The sequence below is a fragment of the Microcebus murinus genome, chromosome 7 (assembly GCF_040939455.1).
Source record: "Microcebus murinus isolate Inina chromosome 7, M.murinus_Inina_mat1.0, whole genome shotgun sequence".
NCBI classification, from domain to species: domain Eukaryota; kingdom Metazoa; phylum Chordata; class Mammalia; order Primates; family Cheirogaleidae; genus Microcebus; species Microcebus murinus.
Window position 1 is genome coordinate 23,105,759 of NC_134110.1, and position 19,418 is coordinate 23,125,176.

A 19,418-nucleotide genomic window follows, 5' to 3' on the forward strand; every position below is an offset into this window, starting at 1 on the left:
ATGGTTGCTATAACAAATTACCACAAATTTGTGTTGGCAGCCTAAAACAATACAGATTTATTCTCTTACGCTCTTGGAAGCCATGATTCTGAATCAGTTTCACTGGGGCAAAATCCAGTTGTTCACGGGGCCACGTTCTCTCTGCAGGCTCTGGGAGAGAGTCCACTTACTTGCCTTTCCCAGGTTCTAGAGCCACAGGCCTTGCATTCCTTGGCTCATGGCCCCTTCCGGCATCGTTACAGCTGGCAACAGAGCATCTTCACTGCATCACCTTTCCTCTTTTGTCTATATTCAGTCTCCTTTTGCCCCTCTCTCATATGGACCCTTGTGACTGCATTTAGGACCCACTGGATAATCTCCCCATTTCAAGACTCTTCACTTGATCATATCTGCAAAGACACTTTTCCCTTTTTCCACATAAGGTAACATTTGCACATTTTAGGGATTGGGACCTGATATCTTTGGGAGCCATTGTTCAGCATACCATAATCCCTAATAAGTTCTTCATTTCAAATATATTTGGGCACAATTCAGCTAAGCTTTTGGCCACTATATAGCAGGGTTCTCTCTTTGTCCAGTTTCCAGTAACACATTTTTCGTTCCCTTCTGAGCTCTCAGCAACGGGGCCTTTGACGTTCGTATTTCTACCAGCACTGTGTTTATGGCCATTTAAGCGTTCTCTGAGACAATGTAGGTTTTCTCTACCTGCTCCTCACTTTTTTGTAACTCTTCACTACAGAGTCTTTAACATCTCTATTTCTCTTAATAGTCTCTTTAAAGTAATGTAAACCTTTTCTCTTATGCACCTCAACATTCTTCTAGCTTCTGCACGCTGCCAAATTCCAGCCATTTCCATGTTTTTAGGTATTTGTTAAAACAGCACTCCACTTCCAGGTGCTAACATTTGTATTGGTTTCTGATTGATGCCATAATAAATTATCACAAACTCATTGGCTTAAAACATAACAAACTCACCATCTTCTAGTTCTGGAGGTCAGAAGTCTTAAAAGGATCTCAGGAGGCTAAAATCAAAGTGTTGGCAGGATTACGTTCCCTCTGCAAGCTCCAGAGGAGAACCCGTTCCTTGCCTCTTCCAGTTCCTAGCAGACTCCTGCATTCCTGGGCTCTCGGCCAATCACTCCAACCTCTGCTTCCGTCATCACGTCTCTTTCCCTGAATGTGATGGCCTTGCCTCCCTCTTGGAACGACCCTTGTGTTTATATTGGCTGCACGTGGAGAATGCAGGATAATCTCCCCAGCCTAGGGGCCTTCATCACATCTGCAAAGCCCTCCTGCCATGTAAGGTAGCATATTCACAGGTTTGGGGTTTTGCCCATAGGGACATGGACATATTTGCAGTGCCATTATTTTGCCTTCTACTGCATTGATGCAGTATTTCCTTGTGAAAAAGGAAAGCTCAACTATGAAGAGCATATTGGGTAGAAATCTGGATACTTTCTTTAATTGCTTGATTGTCTTTGAATTTTTGGTCTTGGCTAAAGCCATTTCACTCTTATTTCATACCTATCAATTATTTTGTTCAGACGATAAAAGAAACTCTCGTTATTTTTCTTTCTCAAATGACAAGACTGGACCAGAGAAGTTAGGCGGTTTTACAGAGGTCACACAATTAGTTAATGTCAAGACTACTCTGGAATTTGGTTGTTTTAACCACCTTCAAGTGTTCTTCAGCTGGGAGCAGCCCCTGGTCAAGCAGAGAGCTCTCTAATGAGTTCAGGATCCCAAGCCCTCAACTGGGGTGGTACAAATCCAAGTTGAAGCAATTATCTTAACTTAAAAAAGAATGCCCTTTTCTTTACCCTAAATTAAGATGATGTTCAGAAATGGGGCATTGTGCTGCAATAAGTTAATGTTTTAAGGTCTTAATAGAAATTGGAAGTAAAACAGAAATGGGACCTTTGGGAAAAGTACTGGATTGTTGAATCTGCCAGTAATTCAGTGAACTTTTTCCATAGGCAGTTTTCTCAACCTTTTGGGGCTTCATTTTCTTTATCTAAAAAGTGAAGATTTCGAGTAGATAGCCTAGGTGGCCCTTTTGAGCTGTGGCAGTCAACCATTCCATGGAGGGTTTTCGTCTCCATTCTGTGCGGGGATGCTTGGTTACACATCAAGGCACTTGGCATTCCAAGGACCCCATGAATACAAGGTTCATGGGGTATCTAGAGATATTTTTTAAGTATTATAAAAGTCTAGGCCATTTTTGAAATGTATAGAGGGACTGAAAATGTTTTGATTTGAAATGTTTTCCCTTACTGAGGCTGGAACATTTGCTACTGGGGGATTTATCTGAATAATACATTCATTTGTTAGAGGAGGGACACTGCCGCAGATGAAGAATACTCTTCTGAGGTATGGAATTCTAACTCTAAGAAGCTGTGCAGAAATGCAGGAACAACCCATGAGACTCTAATGAGAGCATTATTTATTGAGATGGTAATTATAAAATCACTGTCTTTTTTAATGTTTTTACTGGAATTATTTTTTCTTTAAAAGGGTCTTTTTTTTTAGATCCAGGTAAATTCTGTCCAGCTGTCTCTGTACACCCTCCCTGCCCCCTGACACCACACACTCACACACTCCCACTCCCACAGTGTGTTAAAAGCAGACTCTGTGGTGTTCCTTCCTTGTCAAAATGCCATCTTTAGACATTGCCAGTGTAGTGATTTTTGGAAGGTGGGCAGCTTTCAAGGCCAGAGAGCCAGAATGAAGCCCACCTTGGCAGAAAGGTAGGCTCCGGTCCCTTTTATAAGCATATGGTCTTGGACAGGCAAGGAGGAGGGATAAGCCAGCAATGGGCAGTGGGGACCAAGTTTCCCTGGGGGGCTGCTGTGACAAGTAGGGGCATGGACAGAAACTCCAGGTGGCGGTGCCTGCAGTGGCCGTGTGGATGGGAGTAGAACACCAGCACCGAGTGAGGGGAGGAGCTATCCCTGAGTCACCAAATTGTCAAGAACTCAGCCAACACACCTGGCTTGCAGGTGGCCCCCAGACCAGTGGGAAACTGAGCGTGTGTGGGGGCAGAAGCCCGGTTGGGTGGGCCAGCAGACACAGCCGTGTCTGGAGAGAAGGCCCTGCCACTGGGACACATCTCTCCACGTCTACCCTGACAATGGCAGTGAGGCCCGCGAAGCTGGTAACAGCGTGTGCGGCGAGGCAGAGACTGTAAAGCTGGGTCTGCTGGTTGAAGTCTTCAGGGCTTAGGTGGGGCTAAAACAGCCAGGCTCCCTGAAACACCGTCCCCCCAGTGTGAGCCCCTGGGTGTTCCTGCTACACCTGCGTCCTTAAAGTGTTAGAACTGGGGACACAGACCCGCACCAAGCTTGCCTCTCCTAATCAGAGGTGTTTGTCTCTAAACTCCTGCAGCACTGTTTCTTCATGTGCTCATTTTCATATTTATGGCAATAAATAAATACTTGATATTATATAGCTTTGTATATACTTATTTCCCTACTAAAATTTTGCTTATTAAGGTCTGGGTTTCCTGAGCTCCTTGTGATTTAGTCCTCTAGAGCAGCGGTCCCCAACCTTTTTGGCACCAGGGGCTCGTTTCATGGAAGACAATTTTTCCACCTACTGGGGTGGGGGCAGGGGGGGGAAGATGGTTTCCAGATGCTTCAAGTGGATTACATGTATTGTGCACTTTATTTCTATTATTGTTACACTGTAGTATATAATGAAATAATTATACAGCCAACCATAATGCAGAATCTATTGCTGTTGCTGATCTGACAGGAGGTAGAGCTCAGGCAGTGATGTGAGCAGTGGGGAGCAGCTGTAAATACAGATGAAGCTTCACTTGCTCACTGCTCACCTCCTACTATGCAGCCCCTGGTTCCTAACAGGCCACAGACTGGTCCATGGCCCAGGGGTTGGGGACCGCAGCTCTAGAGCACATTTGACACGTTTAAATTTTCTGTTTTTTTATTACTTTACTTGAAAAACTGCTTAAGATTACAAACAACCATATGAAATAATTATTTCTTTTGTTTGGGCTGAACATCATCCTTGCAGGCTGTGTTTTTTATGTCTTAATTTTCCTAATTCTTTTTTTTTTTCCTTTTTTGGAGACAGGATCTCACTTTGTTGTCCCAGCATGAGTGTAGTGGTGTCATCATAGCTCACTGCAGCCTCTAACTCCTGGGCTCAAGTGATCCTCCCGTCTTAGCCTCCTGAGTAGCTGGGACTATAGGCGTGTGCCACCACACCCAGCTAATTTTTCTATTAATATTTTTTCATAGAGATGAGGTCTTGTTATGTTCCTCAGTCTGGTCTTGAACTCCTGACCTCAAGCAATCCTCCTGCCTCGGCCTCCCATAGTGCTAAGATTACAGGCATGAAGCACTGTACCCGGCTTCTAATTTTCCCAATTCTAATAAGTACATATTTACCTTCCTCATTTTATAGTCTCTAATCATAGCCCCTTTTCATAATTTACAATTGAAGAGGTCCATTGCAGATTATTTATCAGGTAAAATAATGTAAAAATCTAGCAACAGCTAATTGCTTGCTACATGTACAGACAGACAGACACACACACACATATGCATGCTGGAATTAAATGGTTAACCGTTCAAAGTCATGATTATTTTAGTGATGTGGGAAGTACTCATGTGCTAATGGTAGGTATAAGAAAGACTGAGTTTTATATACCAAGAATGAAAAGAAAATATATGCACTTATAGAAAAACTCTGGGCTAACTGTACCAGGTGAAATTATAAGTGAAATGGCAGATATTTATAATTTTCTTTACACTTTCTCTGTATTTTCCCATATTCTTTGAATACATATGGAATATCGTTTTTTGTTTTGTTTTGTTTTTTGTTTTTTTTGCGACAGAGTCTCACTTTGTTGCCCAGGCTAGGGTGAGTGCCGTGACATCAGCCTGGCTCACAGCAACCTCAATCTCCAGGGCTCAGCGATCCTACTGCCTCAGCCTCCCGAGTAGCTGGGACTACAGGCATGCGCCACCATGCCCGGCTAATTTTTTGTATATATATTTTTAGTTGGTCAATTAATTTATTTCTATTTTTGGTAGAGACTGGGTCTCGCTCAGGCTGGTTTCGAACTCCTGACCTTGAGCATTCCACTCGCCTCGGCCTCCCAAAGTGCTAGGATTACAGGAGAATATCGTTTTAAAAACCATCTCCCTGCCTGAACGTGAGCCTTCTATGATATATTCTGGCCATCTGCACTCACAGCCCTATGTGAGTCCCTCCAGCCCTGGAGGGACTGTCCCTCACAGTAATGGCAAGAGAGGATTTCCTCTCTTTCAGGGGCATAGACCTCACTTCCACTGATACATATTTTAGTTTTATTCTGATAACACAGACACTGACTACTCAGTCTACAATTGTCAAGTGAATTATGTGGCCAGTTTAATAGCAGAAGGTTATTGTAGCAGAAGCAAGTGGTAAAGGCAAAAATGAATGTTCATGCATTCTGATTGTCACCATAGCTGTTGAACAGTAGCACTAATATAACATTGAAAATTATTATCTGCTCTAAAGATAGAATGTGTTTGAAGTTTGAATGTGTTGTGTTTTAATTTTCATTATATATAATTTCCTTTTATTTAAATAATGGAAGGAAAAACTAAGAAACGGAAGATAAGCTCATTAACAAAATTTAGAATCATACCCAATGAGCAAAGTCTGCAGAAAAATAAAAGCACCACAGTGTGGCAACTCCAGAAGTGCCTCACTTCTTACAGAATGGAGCTCCCGGCTGTGCAGGGTGTGCTGGGTGTGTTCCTGGAGCCCCTGTGGCCAGGGCCTGGGCAGCCCAGGCTCCAGCCATGGCTCTGCCACTGAGTAGCTCTGCATCCTTGGCCTGATTCCTTAATATCTGTGCCTCACTTTCTTCCTTTGTAAACTGGGAGGGTCATAGCAACAACTCTCATTGCGCTATTAAGATGAGATGAATTCATGCAGGTAAAGCATTTCACACGGTCTACACCAGTTGTTATTACCATCATGATCATAGTTATTGGTGACAGTCATAGTGCTGGGTGGCAGCAGTCCCCAACCTTTTTGCACCAGGGACCAGTTTTTAGGGAAGACAATTTTTTCACAGGGGAATAGGGAGAAATGGGGAGTAGCTGTAAATATAGATGAAGCTTCACTTTTCTTGCCTGCTGCTCACTTACTGCTGTGTGGCCTGGTTTCTAACATTGCTATTATATCACAAGTTTACTTACTGTACAGTTTCACAACACAATGATTGTAGTAGGTTCTGGTCAAAATTTGAACATGTGGAAAAACTCTGGGCTAACTGTACCAGGTGAAATTATAAGTGAAATGGTAGATACTTATAATTTTCTTCTTTATACTTTTTTCTGTATTTTCCCATATTCTATGAATATATGTGCATTTATCCTACATTTATAGTTTTTGAACTTATAAACTACTTTAGAAAATGCATACATTTTCAACCTTATTAAGGAAAGCTTTTTAAACAATGCTCACTAAGGGATGGGAAACAAGGAATAAATAATTTTTAAAGGCATCTTAAATTGTTTTATGAGTATTAATATATGTATGGACACACACATCCCAAGCCACAGAACTGAGTAGATTTGATTTAAGCCTAATTTCTGAATGATATTCATCTACAAAACAAACTTATATAATTTGGTGGAAACACTTTAGACAATTTCATAAAAGATGTTAATTAAAGTAAGTACTGAAGTTTTACTTTCTGGGACAAAGTGGTTGCTCAACAAATAGCTAGAGTTAGTGAGTCATTAAAAAGTTCTCATCTTTTATTTTTCAGCCTGACTATCTCTGCTGAGTGCCCCATGCAACTTGAAGACTTCCCAATGGATGCCCACGCTTGCCCTCTGAAATTTGGCAGCTGTAAGTTATGTTCACAAGTAAGAACCATGGATATACTTTGGGGTCACATTCATTCACAAGAATTTAGGTTCTGTATATAAATAAGCATAATATGATGCAGTATGTTTTAGAAGCCTGGAGAGTGTTTTGACCTGGCCAGACTAGTTTCTTTGTCTGTAAAATTGAAACATAAATACCTGCTCTGCGTACATCACAGATTAGGGTAAATGGAGATAATGTGGGCGAAGGCACTGAACAATCTAGAATATGCTCCTCTGGAGGTGTTTTTCTCCCTGGAGCTTCACCTGGCTGTTCTTTCTTGTTTTCACTTCTCATATTACAGATCACTTCCTCAGAGGGGCTCCCAATTTTCAATACCCAGCCAATAACATTTTTATTGCACTGTAATCATTGCTATTTGACTCACTTCTTCTAGAATGTTCCATATGACCAATGACCTTGTCTGTCACGTTCATAGTCACTGCTTACCCATAGCACTCAGCATCTTAGGAAATGTGTGTTGCTTGATTAAATAAACAAATTATTCATATCAAAACATGTTAAGTATATACTTAACCAATTCTAATAGAAAGTCCTATAGCTTTGTAATATATTTTGGAATCAGGAAGTGCAATGGCTTCAGCTTTGTTCTTTTCTAAGATTGTTTTGGATATTTGGAGTCTTTTGTAGTTTCACGAGAATTTTAGGATTTTTTTCTCCTTCTATAAAAGTTGCTGCTGGGATTTTGAAAGGAATTGCGTTGAATTTCTAGATCACTTAGGTAGCATGGACATTTTTAACAATATTAAGTCTTTTATTCATGAATAAGAGATATCCTTCCATTTGTGTCTTCTTTAACTTTTTTTAACCAATATTCTGTATTAGTTTTCAGTGTACAATAGCTTTCACTTTCTTAGTTGAGTTACTAAGTATTTTGTTCTTTTTGATGCTATTGTAAGTGGGATTGTTTTTCTAATTTCTTTTTCAGATAGTTCATTGTTAATATATAGAAATGCAATTGACTTTTGTATCTTGATTTTGTATCCTGCAACTTTACTAAAGCCTTTTGGTGGAGTCTTTAGAGTTTTCTATATATAAGATCATGTCATATATGGACTGGGACAATTTCACTTCTTTCTTTCTGATTTGGATGTCTTCTATTTATTTTTCTCTCATTGGGTCTTAAAGTATTATGTCTAATAGAAGTGATGTGAGTAGGCATCTTTGTCTTGTTCCTAATAGAGGAAAAGTTTTCAGTTTTTTACTATTATATATGCATTTAATGTATCTTGGTGTAGATTTCTCTGGGTTTATCCTATTTTGAATCCTCTGGACTTCCTGGATCTGTTTCTCCACTTGCTTCCTCACATTTGTAAGGAAATTTCAGCCATTATTTCTCTGAATATGCCTTTGTATCCTTTCTTTCTCTCTTCTCTGAGATGTCAGTGTGCATATTGGCCCACTTGATGATGTCCCTTAAGCTTTCTTCACTCTTTTTCATTCTTTTTTCTTTTTGCTCCTCTGACTGAATAATTTCTAATGACCCTATCTTAGAGTTTATTGATCTTTTCTTCTACTTGATCTACATTTCTGTTGAATCCCTCTAGTGAATATTTCAGTTCAGTTATTGTATTCTTCAGCTCCATGATTTCTGTTTGGTACTTTTAAATATTTTCTGTCTCTTTGTTGAAATTTTACTTTGTTCATGCATTGTTTTCAGGACCTTAGTGAGCACCTTTACGTGGTTATTTTGAATTCTCTGTCAGGTAAATAATATAACTCCATTTAATTAGGGTCAGTTTCTGGAGATTTGTCTTATCTCATATTTTGGGAAATATTTCCCTGTTTCCTCATTTCTTTGTTCTCTGTATTTGATATGTACATTAAATAAAACATCATCTGCAGGCCGGGCGCTGTGGCTCACGCCTGTAATCCTAGCTCTTGGGAGGCCGAGGCGGGTGGATTGCTCAAGGTCAGGAGTTCAAAACCAGCCTGAGCAAGAGCGAGACCCCGTCTCTACTATAAATAGAAAGAAATTAATTGGCCAACTGATATATATATAAAAAATTAGCCGGGCATGGTGGCACATGCCTGTAGTCCCAGCTACTCGGGAGGCTGAGGCAGAAGGATCACTCGAGCCCAGGAGTTTGAGGTTGCTGTGAGCTAGGCTGACGCCACGGCACTCACTCTAGCCTGGACAACAAAGCGAGACTCTGTCTCAAAAAAACAAAAACAAAAACAAAAAAAAACAAAACAAAAAAAACATCATCTGCTTTTCCCATTTTTTATGAACTTGTCATGTACAGGAGAAGACCTTTACTGATCCTTCTTGCCAGAGATTCTAGTGGGCCTCTGCAAACTTGGTGTTAGTCCAACCCACTTTCTTTGTTCAGAGGAGCCCCAGGCATCTAGAGTATCCTGGGTGCCATTAGCACACATAACCAAGCCAGCCTGAAACCAGTCCCCCAGTTCCTCAGGCAGCACTCAGAGAAGTTGAATCACTAGATACTCTGTTCAACTTTTTCCTTCCCCAGAAAGAAACTGTGATCTGGGGTTTTCCTCCTATTTACTCTGTGCTGAGCCAGGGGGACAGGCTGTGGTGACTAATTGCCTACTGGGTCAAACTACTACCTCTGTTCTCTCTCCCTGCAGGTGGCTAAATTATGCGGGGTCCCATCAGAACTGCAAGACAGGCTAGACAAAAGCCAGTCCTCTGGGTAGCCCATGGATAAGTTGAGACATTGAACAAATGGTTTATTTCTTTCCCTGCCTAGGAAGAATCTGGGAGCTAGGGTTTTTCATTAACTTTCTCTGAGCTGAGCTTGGGGGAGAAGCTGTAGGGCTACAATGACTGCAGCCCAAACCATGTTATCTTTTCTGTCTGGCCTCAGCTTCACCTCCCTTCTTTGTCCTTAGCTGCTCCTAGGTTTCCTAACTTTGCCAGTTTCCTTAGCTTTCTGTGTGAGGTGAGATATAACCTGCCCCTAGGGAAGCACACTGAAAGGCTGGGGATGTTAGAAGCATAATTTACTCTCTCTTTACTACAAGGGAGAAATCAAAGGCTGAGATGACCTCTTGACACTGAGCTGTGATGGTTTAGGAGAAGGGTTGGCTTAGGTAAAGTGCAGTTGCTCTTCTTACCCATTTCAGGGTGGCTGTTCTTGGTTTTGTGCTCATATGGGGTGATGTAACTTCATAACTGGATTATGGACCTCTCATAAAGGTATTTTTATACATGAATAAATTGGTGTTTCTGTGGGGGGAACAACAGTCCTATTCCTTCATCTGGCTGATGTAATTCCTCCTTTGTGTATTTTTGGATACCAGTTCATTACCCTATTTGTGTTTTGCAAAGATTTTCTCCAAGTATATGACTTTCATTCTTATTCTCTTGACAGTGTCTTTCACATAGCAGAACTCTTTAATTTTAATGAAGTCCAGTTTTTTATTTATTTCTTTCATGGATTATACCTCTGGTGTCATATATAAAAAGTCATTGCCTCACTAATGCTCATCTAGATTTTTCTCTTATCTTATAGGAGTTTTATAGTTTTTTGTTTTACATTTCGATCTATGATCCCTTTTGAGTTAATTTTTGTGAAGAGCATAAGACCGTATCTAGATTTTTTTTTCATGTGGTTGTCGCATTGTTCCAGTACCATTTGTCGAAAGACTATATTATCTTTCAACAGTGTTTGACTTTTTGTCAAAGATCAATTGACTGTATTTGTGTGGATCCATTTATGGGAACTCTTTTCTCCTCAAATGATCTATTTGTCTAATATTTTACCAAAACTATGCTTTCTTTATTACTGTAGCTTTATCCTAAGTCTTGAAGTCGGGTGGTATCAATTTTCTGTCTTTGTTTTTTTCCTTAAATATTATGCTATTTATTCTGGGTCTTTTGCCTCTCCATATAACTTTATAATCAGTTTGTCAATATCCACAAAATGACTTACTGGGATTTGCATTGCTATTGTATTGAATCTATAGATCATTTTGGGAAGAATGGACATCTTAACAATATTGAGTCTTCCTATTCATGAACGTGGAATATCTTTCCATTTACTTAGTTCTTCTTTAATTTTTTAATCAGAGTTTTGTAGTTTTTTTCATCTAAATCATGTATATGTTTTGTTATATTTATTCCTAAGGTATTTCATTTCTTTGGGTGCTAATGTGATGGTACTGTGTTTTTAATTTAAAATTCTACTTGTTCATTGCTGGTATATAAGAAAATGATTGACTTAATTGACTTAACCTTATATCCTGCAACTTTGTTCTAATTGCTATTAGGTTTAGGAGATTTTTTGTACATCACTTTTATATTTTCTATATAGGCAATTATGTCAACTGTTAACAAAGATAATTTTATTTCTTCTTTCCCAATATGTGTACTTTTTATTTACTTTTCTTGTCTTATTGCATTATCTATGACTTCCAATACAATGTTGAAAAGGTGTGGTAAGGAGGCACATCTTTACCTTGTTCCTGATCTTAGTGGAAAAACATCTTGGTCAAGGTTTATTTTATTTTCACCATAGATCCCCACTTATTCCAGCACCATTTGTTGAACAAACTATATTTCATTCATTGAATTCCTTTTGCACATTTGTCAATAATCAGTTGGGAATATTTTTGTATGTTTATTTTGGGGTTCTTGAATCTGTATTGTTTAACTCTTGTGTGTATACCTCTGTCAGTACTACACAGTAACTATACAGCAAGTATTGAAATTGGGTAGACTGACTCCTCCAAGTTTATTTTTCTTTTTAAGAATTGTCTTAACTCTTCTAGTTTATTTTGTTTTTCATATAAATTTTAAAATAATCTTTTCTATATCTATCAAAAATTTTGGGGGCCTTTAATAGGAATTGGGTAAAACTTGTATAACAACTTAAGGGAAATTTTACATCTTCCAATTCAGGAAGAGAGTATATCTCTCCATTTATTCAGATCTTCTTTGAAGTCCTATGCATGTTTTATTCAATTTATAGAGAAGTATTAATTTTTTTTAAGGGCATGGAAATGATTTTATAGTTTTAATTGGACGGTTGACATGTTCATTGCTATTATATGAGTAAACACATACTTTCTTTATGTTTATTTTATATCCTGTCACCTTGCTGATCTCATTAATTCTAGGGGGTGTTTACTTATTTGTTTGCTGTTTTAGGTTTTATAAGATGGCCTTAGATTTTTACACAGACGATAATGTTGTCTTCAAATAAAGAGAGTTTTACTTTCTTTTATATGTATAATTTTATTTCCTTTTCTTGCCTTATTGCACAGGCTAGAACCTCCAGCACTATGTTGAATAAAAGTAGTGAAAGCACATTTTCATGCCATATTCCTAGTCTAAAGAAAGCTTTCAGTTGTTGACCATTACAAGTAATGTTAATTATTATTGTTTTATCTTTTGTTTTGTTTTTGTTTTATAGAAGTACTGCATCAAATTGTAGAAATTCCCATTGGCTGTCAGTTTTCTGAGAGTTTTGATTTAATTTGTCATGAATGGATGTTAATTTTTTCAAATGCATTTTTTGCAGTTGATATGATCATGTGAGTTTTCTTTAGCCAGTTAACTTGGTGGATTACATTTCTGACTTGCATCTCTGGAATAATTCTATTTTGTCATTGTGTATAATTCACTTTGTGTATTGTTGAATTTAATTTGATAATATTTTATGAAGGTTTTTTACGTGTGTATATTCATGTGGAATATTAGTCTGAAATTTCATTTTTTCATAGTATCTTTTATTTTTGGTACCACTGTAATTCTGGCTTTATAAAATGGACTATAAAGTGTTACCTTCCTTTTCTATTTTCTGGAAAATATAACATAGAATTGGTGTTAATTCTTTAAGATATTTCTTAGAATTCTCCATTAGAACCATCTGCACTTGAAGATATCTATTTGAGAGACTTGGGTAATTTGTGTTTCTTTAAAAAAATTGGTTCATTTTATCTAAATTATTAAATTTATGTTGAATTGTTCATAGTTGTTCTGTTACATTCTTGATCTCTGCAGTGTCTGTAATGGTATTTCCTCTTTTATTCCTGATGTTGGTAATTTGTGTCTTCTCTTTCTCTTTCCGTCTCTTTCTCTTATCAGGTTCAATAGAGGTTTCTTGATTTTGTTGATCTTGTTACTGTTTGTAATTCTTTGTTTCATTGATTCTTTCCATTACTTTTCTATTTTCTGCTTCATTGACTTCTGCTTTAATCTTTTTTATTTCTTTTCTTCTGCTTACATTGCATTTAGTTTGCATTTCTTTTCCTGGATTCTTGAGGCAAGAACTTAGATTATTTATTTGAGACTTTTCTTCTCTTCTAATGTATACATTTAGTGCTATAAATTTCTCTGTAATACTGCTCTACTATTTTGCTCAAATTTTTGAACATTGTATTTTTCTTTTAATTCAGTTAAAAGTGTTTTTAAATTTCCCTTAAGACCTACCCTTTGATCCATGCATTGTTTAGATATATGTTGTTAAGTTACCAAGGATTTGTAGATTTTTCTGTTGTCTATCATTGATTTCTAGTTTAATTCTATTGTATTCATAGGATGCCCTCTATATGGTTTCAAGTTTTTTAAATTTTCTGTGCAATTTAAATAACTTTTTTTTTATTAAAAATATTTTTATGGGTGTACAAATGTTTGGGTTACATCTACTACATTTGTACCTCCCAAGTCAGAGCTATCAATGTGCCCCTCTCAGATCATGTGTACTATACCCATTAGGTGTGAGTTTACCAATCCCCTCCTCCCCCTTCTGCCTGCCAAATAACCAGTGAATGTTACTTCTATATGTGCACATAAGTGTTGATCAATTAGTACCAATTTGATAGTGAGTACATGTGGTGTTTGTTTTTCCACTCTTTTTTTTTTTTTTTTTTTTTTTTTGAGACAGAGTCTCGCTTTGTTGCCCAGGCTACAGTGAGTGCCATGGCGTCAGCCTAGCTCACAGCAACCTCAAACTCCTGGGCTCGAGTGATCCTTCTGCCTCAGCCTCCCGAGTAGCTGGGACTACAGGCATGCGCCACGATGCCCGGCTAATTTTTTATATATATATCAGTTGGCCAATTAATTTCTTTCTATTTATAGTAGAGACGGGGTCTCGCTCTTGCTCAGGCTGGTTTTGAACTCCTGACCTTGAGTGATCCGCCCGTCTCGGCCTCCCAAGAGCTAGGATTACAGGCGTGAGCCACAGCGCCCGGCCATGTTTTTCCACTCTTATGATACTTCACTTAGTTACTTCACTTAGTAGAATGAGGTCCAGTTCCACCCAGAATAATACAAGAGGTGCTAGATCACCATTGTTTTTTGTGGCTAAATGGTACTCCATGGTATACATATACCACATTTTGTTAATCCACTCATGTATTGATGGGCATTTGGGTTGTTTCCTCGTCTTTGCAATTGTGAATTGTGCTGCTATAAACATTCGAGTGTGGTTGGCTTTATTATAGCATGTCTTTTTTTCCTTTGGGTAAATTCCCAGTAGCTAGGTTGCTGGATCAAATGGTAGTTCTACTTTTACTTCTTTGAGGTATCTCCATATTGCTTTCCATAGAGGTTGTACTAGTTTGCAGTTCCACCAGCAGTATATGAGAGTTCCTATCTCTCTGCATCCATGCCAGTATTTGTTGTTTTGGGATATAATTAAGTGGGCTTCATCCCAGAGATGCAGGTATGGTTCAACATATGCAAATCCATAAATTCAGTTCACCACATAAATAGAAGTAAAAGCAAAGACCACATGATCCTCTCAATAGATTTAGAGAAAGCATTTGACAAATTTCAGCACCCTTTTATGATAAGAATGTTTACCAAAATAGGTATAGACAGGACTTACCTCAAAATTATAAAAGTCATACATGACAAACCCACAGCCAACATCATACTGAACAGGGAAAAATTGAAAGCATTCCCACTTAGAAGTAGCACGGGACAAATTTGTACTCTGTTACCACTTCTATTCAATATAGTGCTGGACATCCTAGCCAGAGCGATCAGACAAGAGAAAGACATTAAGGGCATCCAAATGGGGGCAGAAGAGGTCAAAGTATTGTTCTTTGCAGATGATATGATTTTATATCTAGAAAACCCCAAAGATTCTGCCAAGAAACCACTGGAAATGATAAATAAGTTCAGCAAAGTATCAGGTTACAAATCAATGTACGCAAACCAGTATCATTCATATACACCAACAGTAGTCAAACTGAGAACAAAATCAAAGATGTAATACCTTTCACAATAGCAACAAAGAAAACAAAATACCTATGAATGTATTTAACTAAAGAGGTGAAAGATCTCAGTAGGGAAAACTATAAAACACTAACGAAGGAAATAGCAGAGGATGTAAAGAGATGGAAAAACATACCATGCTTATAAATTGGTAGTGTCAGCGCTGTTAAAATGTCTATACTTCCTAAAATGATCTATAGATTCAATACAATCCCTACTAAAATACCAACATTATTTGTCACAGATCTAGAAAAATAATTCTACACTTTGTATGAAACCAGAAAAGAACTTGTAGAGCCAAAGTAACCTTAAGGAAAAAGAACAAACTGGGAGGCATCAATTTACCACATTTCAGGCTGTACTACAAGGCTATAGTAACCAAAGCATCATTATACTGGCACAATAGAAACATAGACCAATGGACCAGGACTAAAACCCAGACATAAAACCATCCTCATACAGCCATCTGATTTTTGACAAAGCTAACAAGAACATACACTGAGGAAAAGAATCCCTATTCAATAAATGGTGCTGGGAAAATTGAATAGCGACATGTAGAAGACTGAAACAAGATCCACACCTCTTACTACTCACAAAAATCAACTCACAATGGATAACAGACTTAAACATAAGGCAGAAAACCATAAAAATTCTAGAAGAGAATATAGGAAAATCTCTTATAGACATAGGTCTAGGCAAAGAATTTATGAAGAAGACCCCAAAGGCAATCACAGCATCAACAAAAATAAATAAATGGGACCTGATCAAATTAAAAAGCTGCTGCACAGCCAAAGAAACTATCCTTAGAGTCAATCTCCCACTATAGAATGGGAGAATATATTTACATGCTATATATCTGACAAAAGGCTAATAAGCAGAATCTATATAGACTTCAAGAAAATCAATAAGAAAAAAATCAAATAACCCCATTAAAAAGTGAGCAAAGGATTTGAACAGAAATTTTCCAAAGAAGATGACTAATGGTCAAGAAACCAGTGAAGAAATGCTTAACATCTCTAATCGTCAGGGAGATGCAAATCAAACCTACAATGAGATATCACTTAACTCCATTTAAAATGGCTTTTAACAAAATGTTTTTACATTTTTGAGGATTCTTTTATGATGCACAATGTGGTGTATCTTGATATTTGTTCTGTGAACACTTGAAAAGTATGTGTATTTTGTGGTTGCTGGGTGGATTATCTCTAAATTTTGATTAGGTCAGTTGATTATGATGATGAGTTCTTCTGTATGCTTGCTGATGGTCTGTTTCATTGTAGATTAATTTTTAAGATAGAAGTGTTAAAGTCTTCCACTGTAGTTGTGGATTTGTCTATTTCTATGTTCAAGTCAATCAGTTTTTGTTTCATATGTTTTTCAGCTTTGTTATTTGGTGCATATACATACAGGACTGTCTTCCTGGTGGATTGACACTTTTACCATTATGTAATATCCTTCTCTATGTCTGGAAATTTTTCTTTGCTTTAAAGTCTACAATACTTGATATCAATAATCTATATAGCCACTCTTGCTTTATTTAGAATAATATTTGAATGATATATATTTTTTCATAATTTATTTGCAGCCTCTGTATATCCTTATATAAAAAGTGAGTTTCTTATAGATAGCATATAGTTGGGTCATATTTTTAAATTCACTTTCCAAGTCTTTGTCTTTTTATTTGTGTATTTATTCTATTTACATTTAATGTGACTATTGATATGTTAGGGCTTAAGTCTGCCATTATGGGGGTTGGTTTTCTGTTTTTTTCCTATGTTTTTATTTCTCCTTTTTCTTTTTTCTGCATCCATGTAGGTTAGCTGGATACCTTTTATGATTCTATTTTGATTTATTTATGAGGTTATCATCTATGCTTTTTTTGTATAACTTTCTCAGTAATTCCTCTAGGTATTACTTTATATACACAAAACTTATCACTGCTGCATCCTCATTTTGACAATTCAAGTAAAGAATAAAAGCCTTACCTCCTTTTAGGTACCTTTACCTTCCTCTAATAATTTTTGCCTCTACATACATCTAGAACCACATCACAGAGTGTTGTAATTTTTACTTAAACTATGAATTTTGAAAGCTCAGTAGATGAAGGAAATTTTATCATATTTATTCATATTTTTACTTACTGTGTTCATATTTCCTTCCCAGTGTTCCAAGATTCCTTCTTTTGTAGTTACCTTTGTGTTAAGCAAACTCTCTTTAGCCATAGTTTCAGGGTAGGTCTGCCGCTCATGAATTCTCTTAGTCTTTCTTCATCTGAAAATATCTTGGTTTCCCTGCTTGATTACTAAAGGATATTTTCACTGAATATAGGATTGTTTTGATAGTTCTTTTAGCACTTGAAAAATGTGCTTTCTTCTTGTTTCCATGGTTTCTAATGAGAAATGTTCTGTCTTTCAATTGATTTTTCGTTTGTAGGCAAGGTCTCATTTCCCTCATTACTTTCAGGACTTTTCTTCTCCCTGTCTTTAGTATTCGGAAGTTTGACTATGATGTTAGTGGTATAGATTTATTTGGGTTTATCCTTCTTTAGTATTCGGAAGTTAGTATTCGGAAGTTTGACTATGATATTAGTGGTATAGATTTCTTTGTGTTTATCCTGTTTGGGGTTCTCCCAGCCCCTTGAATATGGAGGGTTAAACTTTTTCCCAAATTTGGGATATTTTATCAATTACTTCTTTGAATAGTTTTTCTGCCCCAGCCTCTTTCTCTTCCCTGACTCCACAGACATGAATGTTAGCTCTTTTGTTATTGTCCCACAAGTACTTGAGGCTTTTTCATTTTCTTCTATTTTCTCTCTGTTTTTCAGATTGGGTAACTTCTGTTTTTCTCTCTTCAAGTTCACTGATTCTTTCCTATGTCTCCTCCATCCTACTGTTGAGTTCAACTATTGAACTTTTTATTATGGTAACTTTATTTTTCACTTCTAAAACTTCTGTTTGGTTTTTAAATCTATTTCTGTGTTGAGACTTTGAGTTTTTTATTTGCTTCAAGCATGTTTGCAGTTCGTCATTGTATTGCTTTATGATGGCTGCTTCAAAAAATCTTTGTCAGGTAATTGTAACATCTGTCATCTCTGTTTTGGCATTTATTGATTTATTTATTTTTATTCAATTTGATCTTCCTGGTTCTTGGTTTAAAGAATAGTTTTCTGTTGGAACCTGGACATTTTGTATATTATGTTACAAGACTCTGAATCTTGTTTAAACCTTCTATTGTAGCTGCCTTTTTTTTTTTTGACAAGGCCCTAGCCTTGTCAAAGGTGCAGCACAGCATCATTGCCACAAGGTGGAGGTAGAAATCCAGGTTCCAGTTCAGCCTCTGTTGGTATCAGGAGTGCCTGGGATCCCTGTCACTGCTGGATTGGGGCAGAGCTTCTAGTTCCACACTAAGCCTCCATATATGCTTCCCCAGATGGGAGGAACAGGGGTACCCTATCTTCTCCCCACATAGCCTCCACTGACACCATCTGGGGTAGGGTGGCCTCACTACTGCTGAGCAGTGGTGGACCTTCTGAGCCTCCTGAGCCTCCGTTAATCCTCCTCTGATATGACCACAGCAAGGAACAGGAGGGAGCTACCACTGCTGGTTTAGTGTGCAACTCCAGGCATCCCACATGGCTTCTCCCGCCACTAGGGGGCATGGGCCTCCTGCAGCCCAGCAGGGTTGAATGGCCTGGCCCCCTTTGTGTGCCACCTTCTCTGATACCACTCCATCAGTGGGTTAGGGCCCCTGGCCTGGGATGGTGGGGCTGCACATTTTCTCTGTGATGTTTAGTTGGAGAACAGTGGTTAGTCTTGCTGGTTTGCCCCTTTTCCGGTCCTTCTTCTAGATCACACAGGCTTCTGTTGTGGTGGTGGTTTGTCTCCATCCATTGGTGTCTTCAAGTTGCTCACTTCTTCAGCTCCTAGTCCGGGATTTATAAAGCCAGAAGAAAACAGGAGAACTCACCCTGTGCCATCCCTTGGGTCCCAAGGCCTGCTGCCTGCTCCTTTCTCCCTATATTTATTTTATGTATGATCTCCAGAGTTTCTATTTATATGCAGTGTGAGCAAAAGGGGGACATACCTCTCCAGCTTCCTGAAAGCAGAAATCCTCTAGATGTTGTTTTATTTGTATTTATACTTCTTGGGGTTTTCTGGGCCTCTTGACTCTCTAAATTTATTTCTTTTACCAAATTTGAGGCATTTTGACCACTATTCCTTCTAGTATTTTTTCTGTCTCATCCTCTTTCTCTTTTCCATATGGGGAATTACGTGTGTTATACGTTTTTTGGAATACTCCCTCACGTCACTAA

General features: G+C 37.9%; 1 protein-coding gene across 1 annotated transcript in view; it reads left to right on the top strand.

Annotated features, from left to right (window-relative positions):
- GABRA5 (gamma-aminobutyric acid type A receptor subunit alpha5) overlaps nucleotides 1-19,418 on the top strand; it is an 85,260-nt gene that overhangs the window by 44,726 nt on the left and 21,116 nt on the right. The window contains exon 7 of the mRNA XM_012760278.2: nucleotides 6,794-6,876. Coding sequence (XP_012615732.1) covers nucleotides 6,794-6,876 — 83 coding nt within the window. The remainder of the gene's footprint in view (nucleotides 1-6,793; nucleotides 6,877-19,418) is intronic.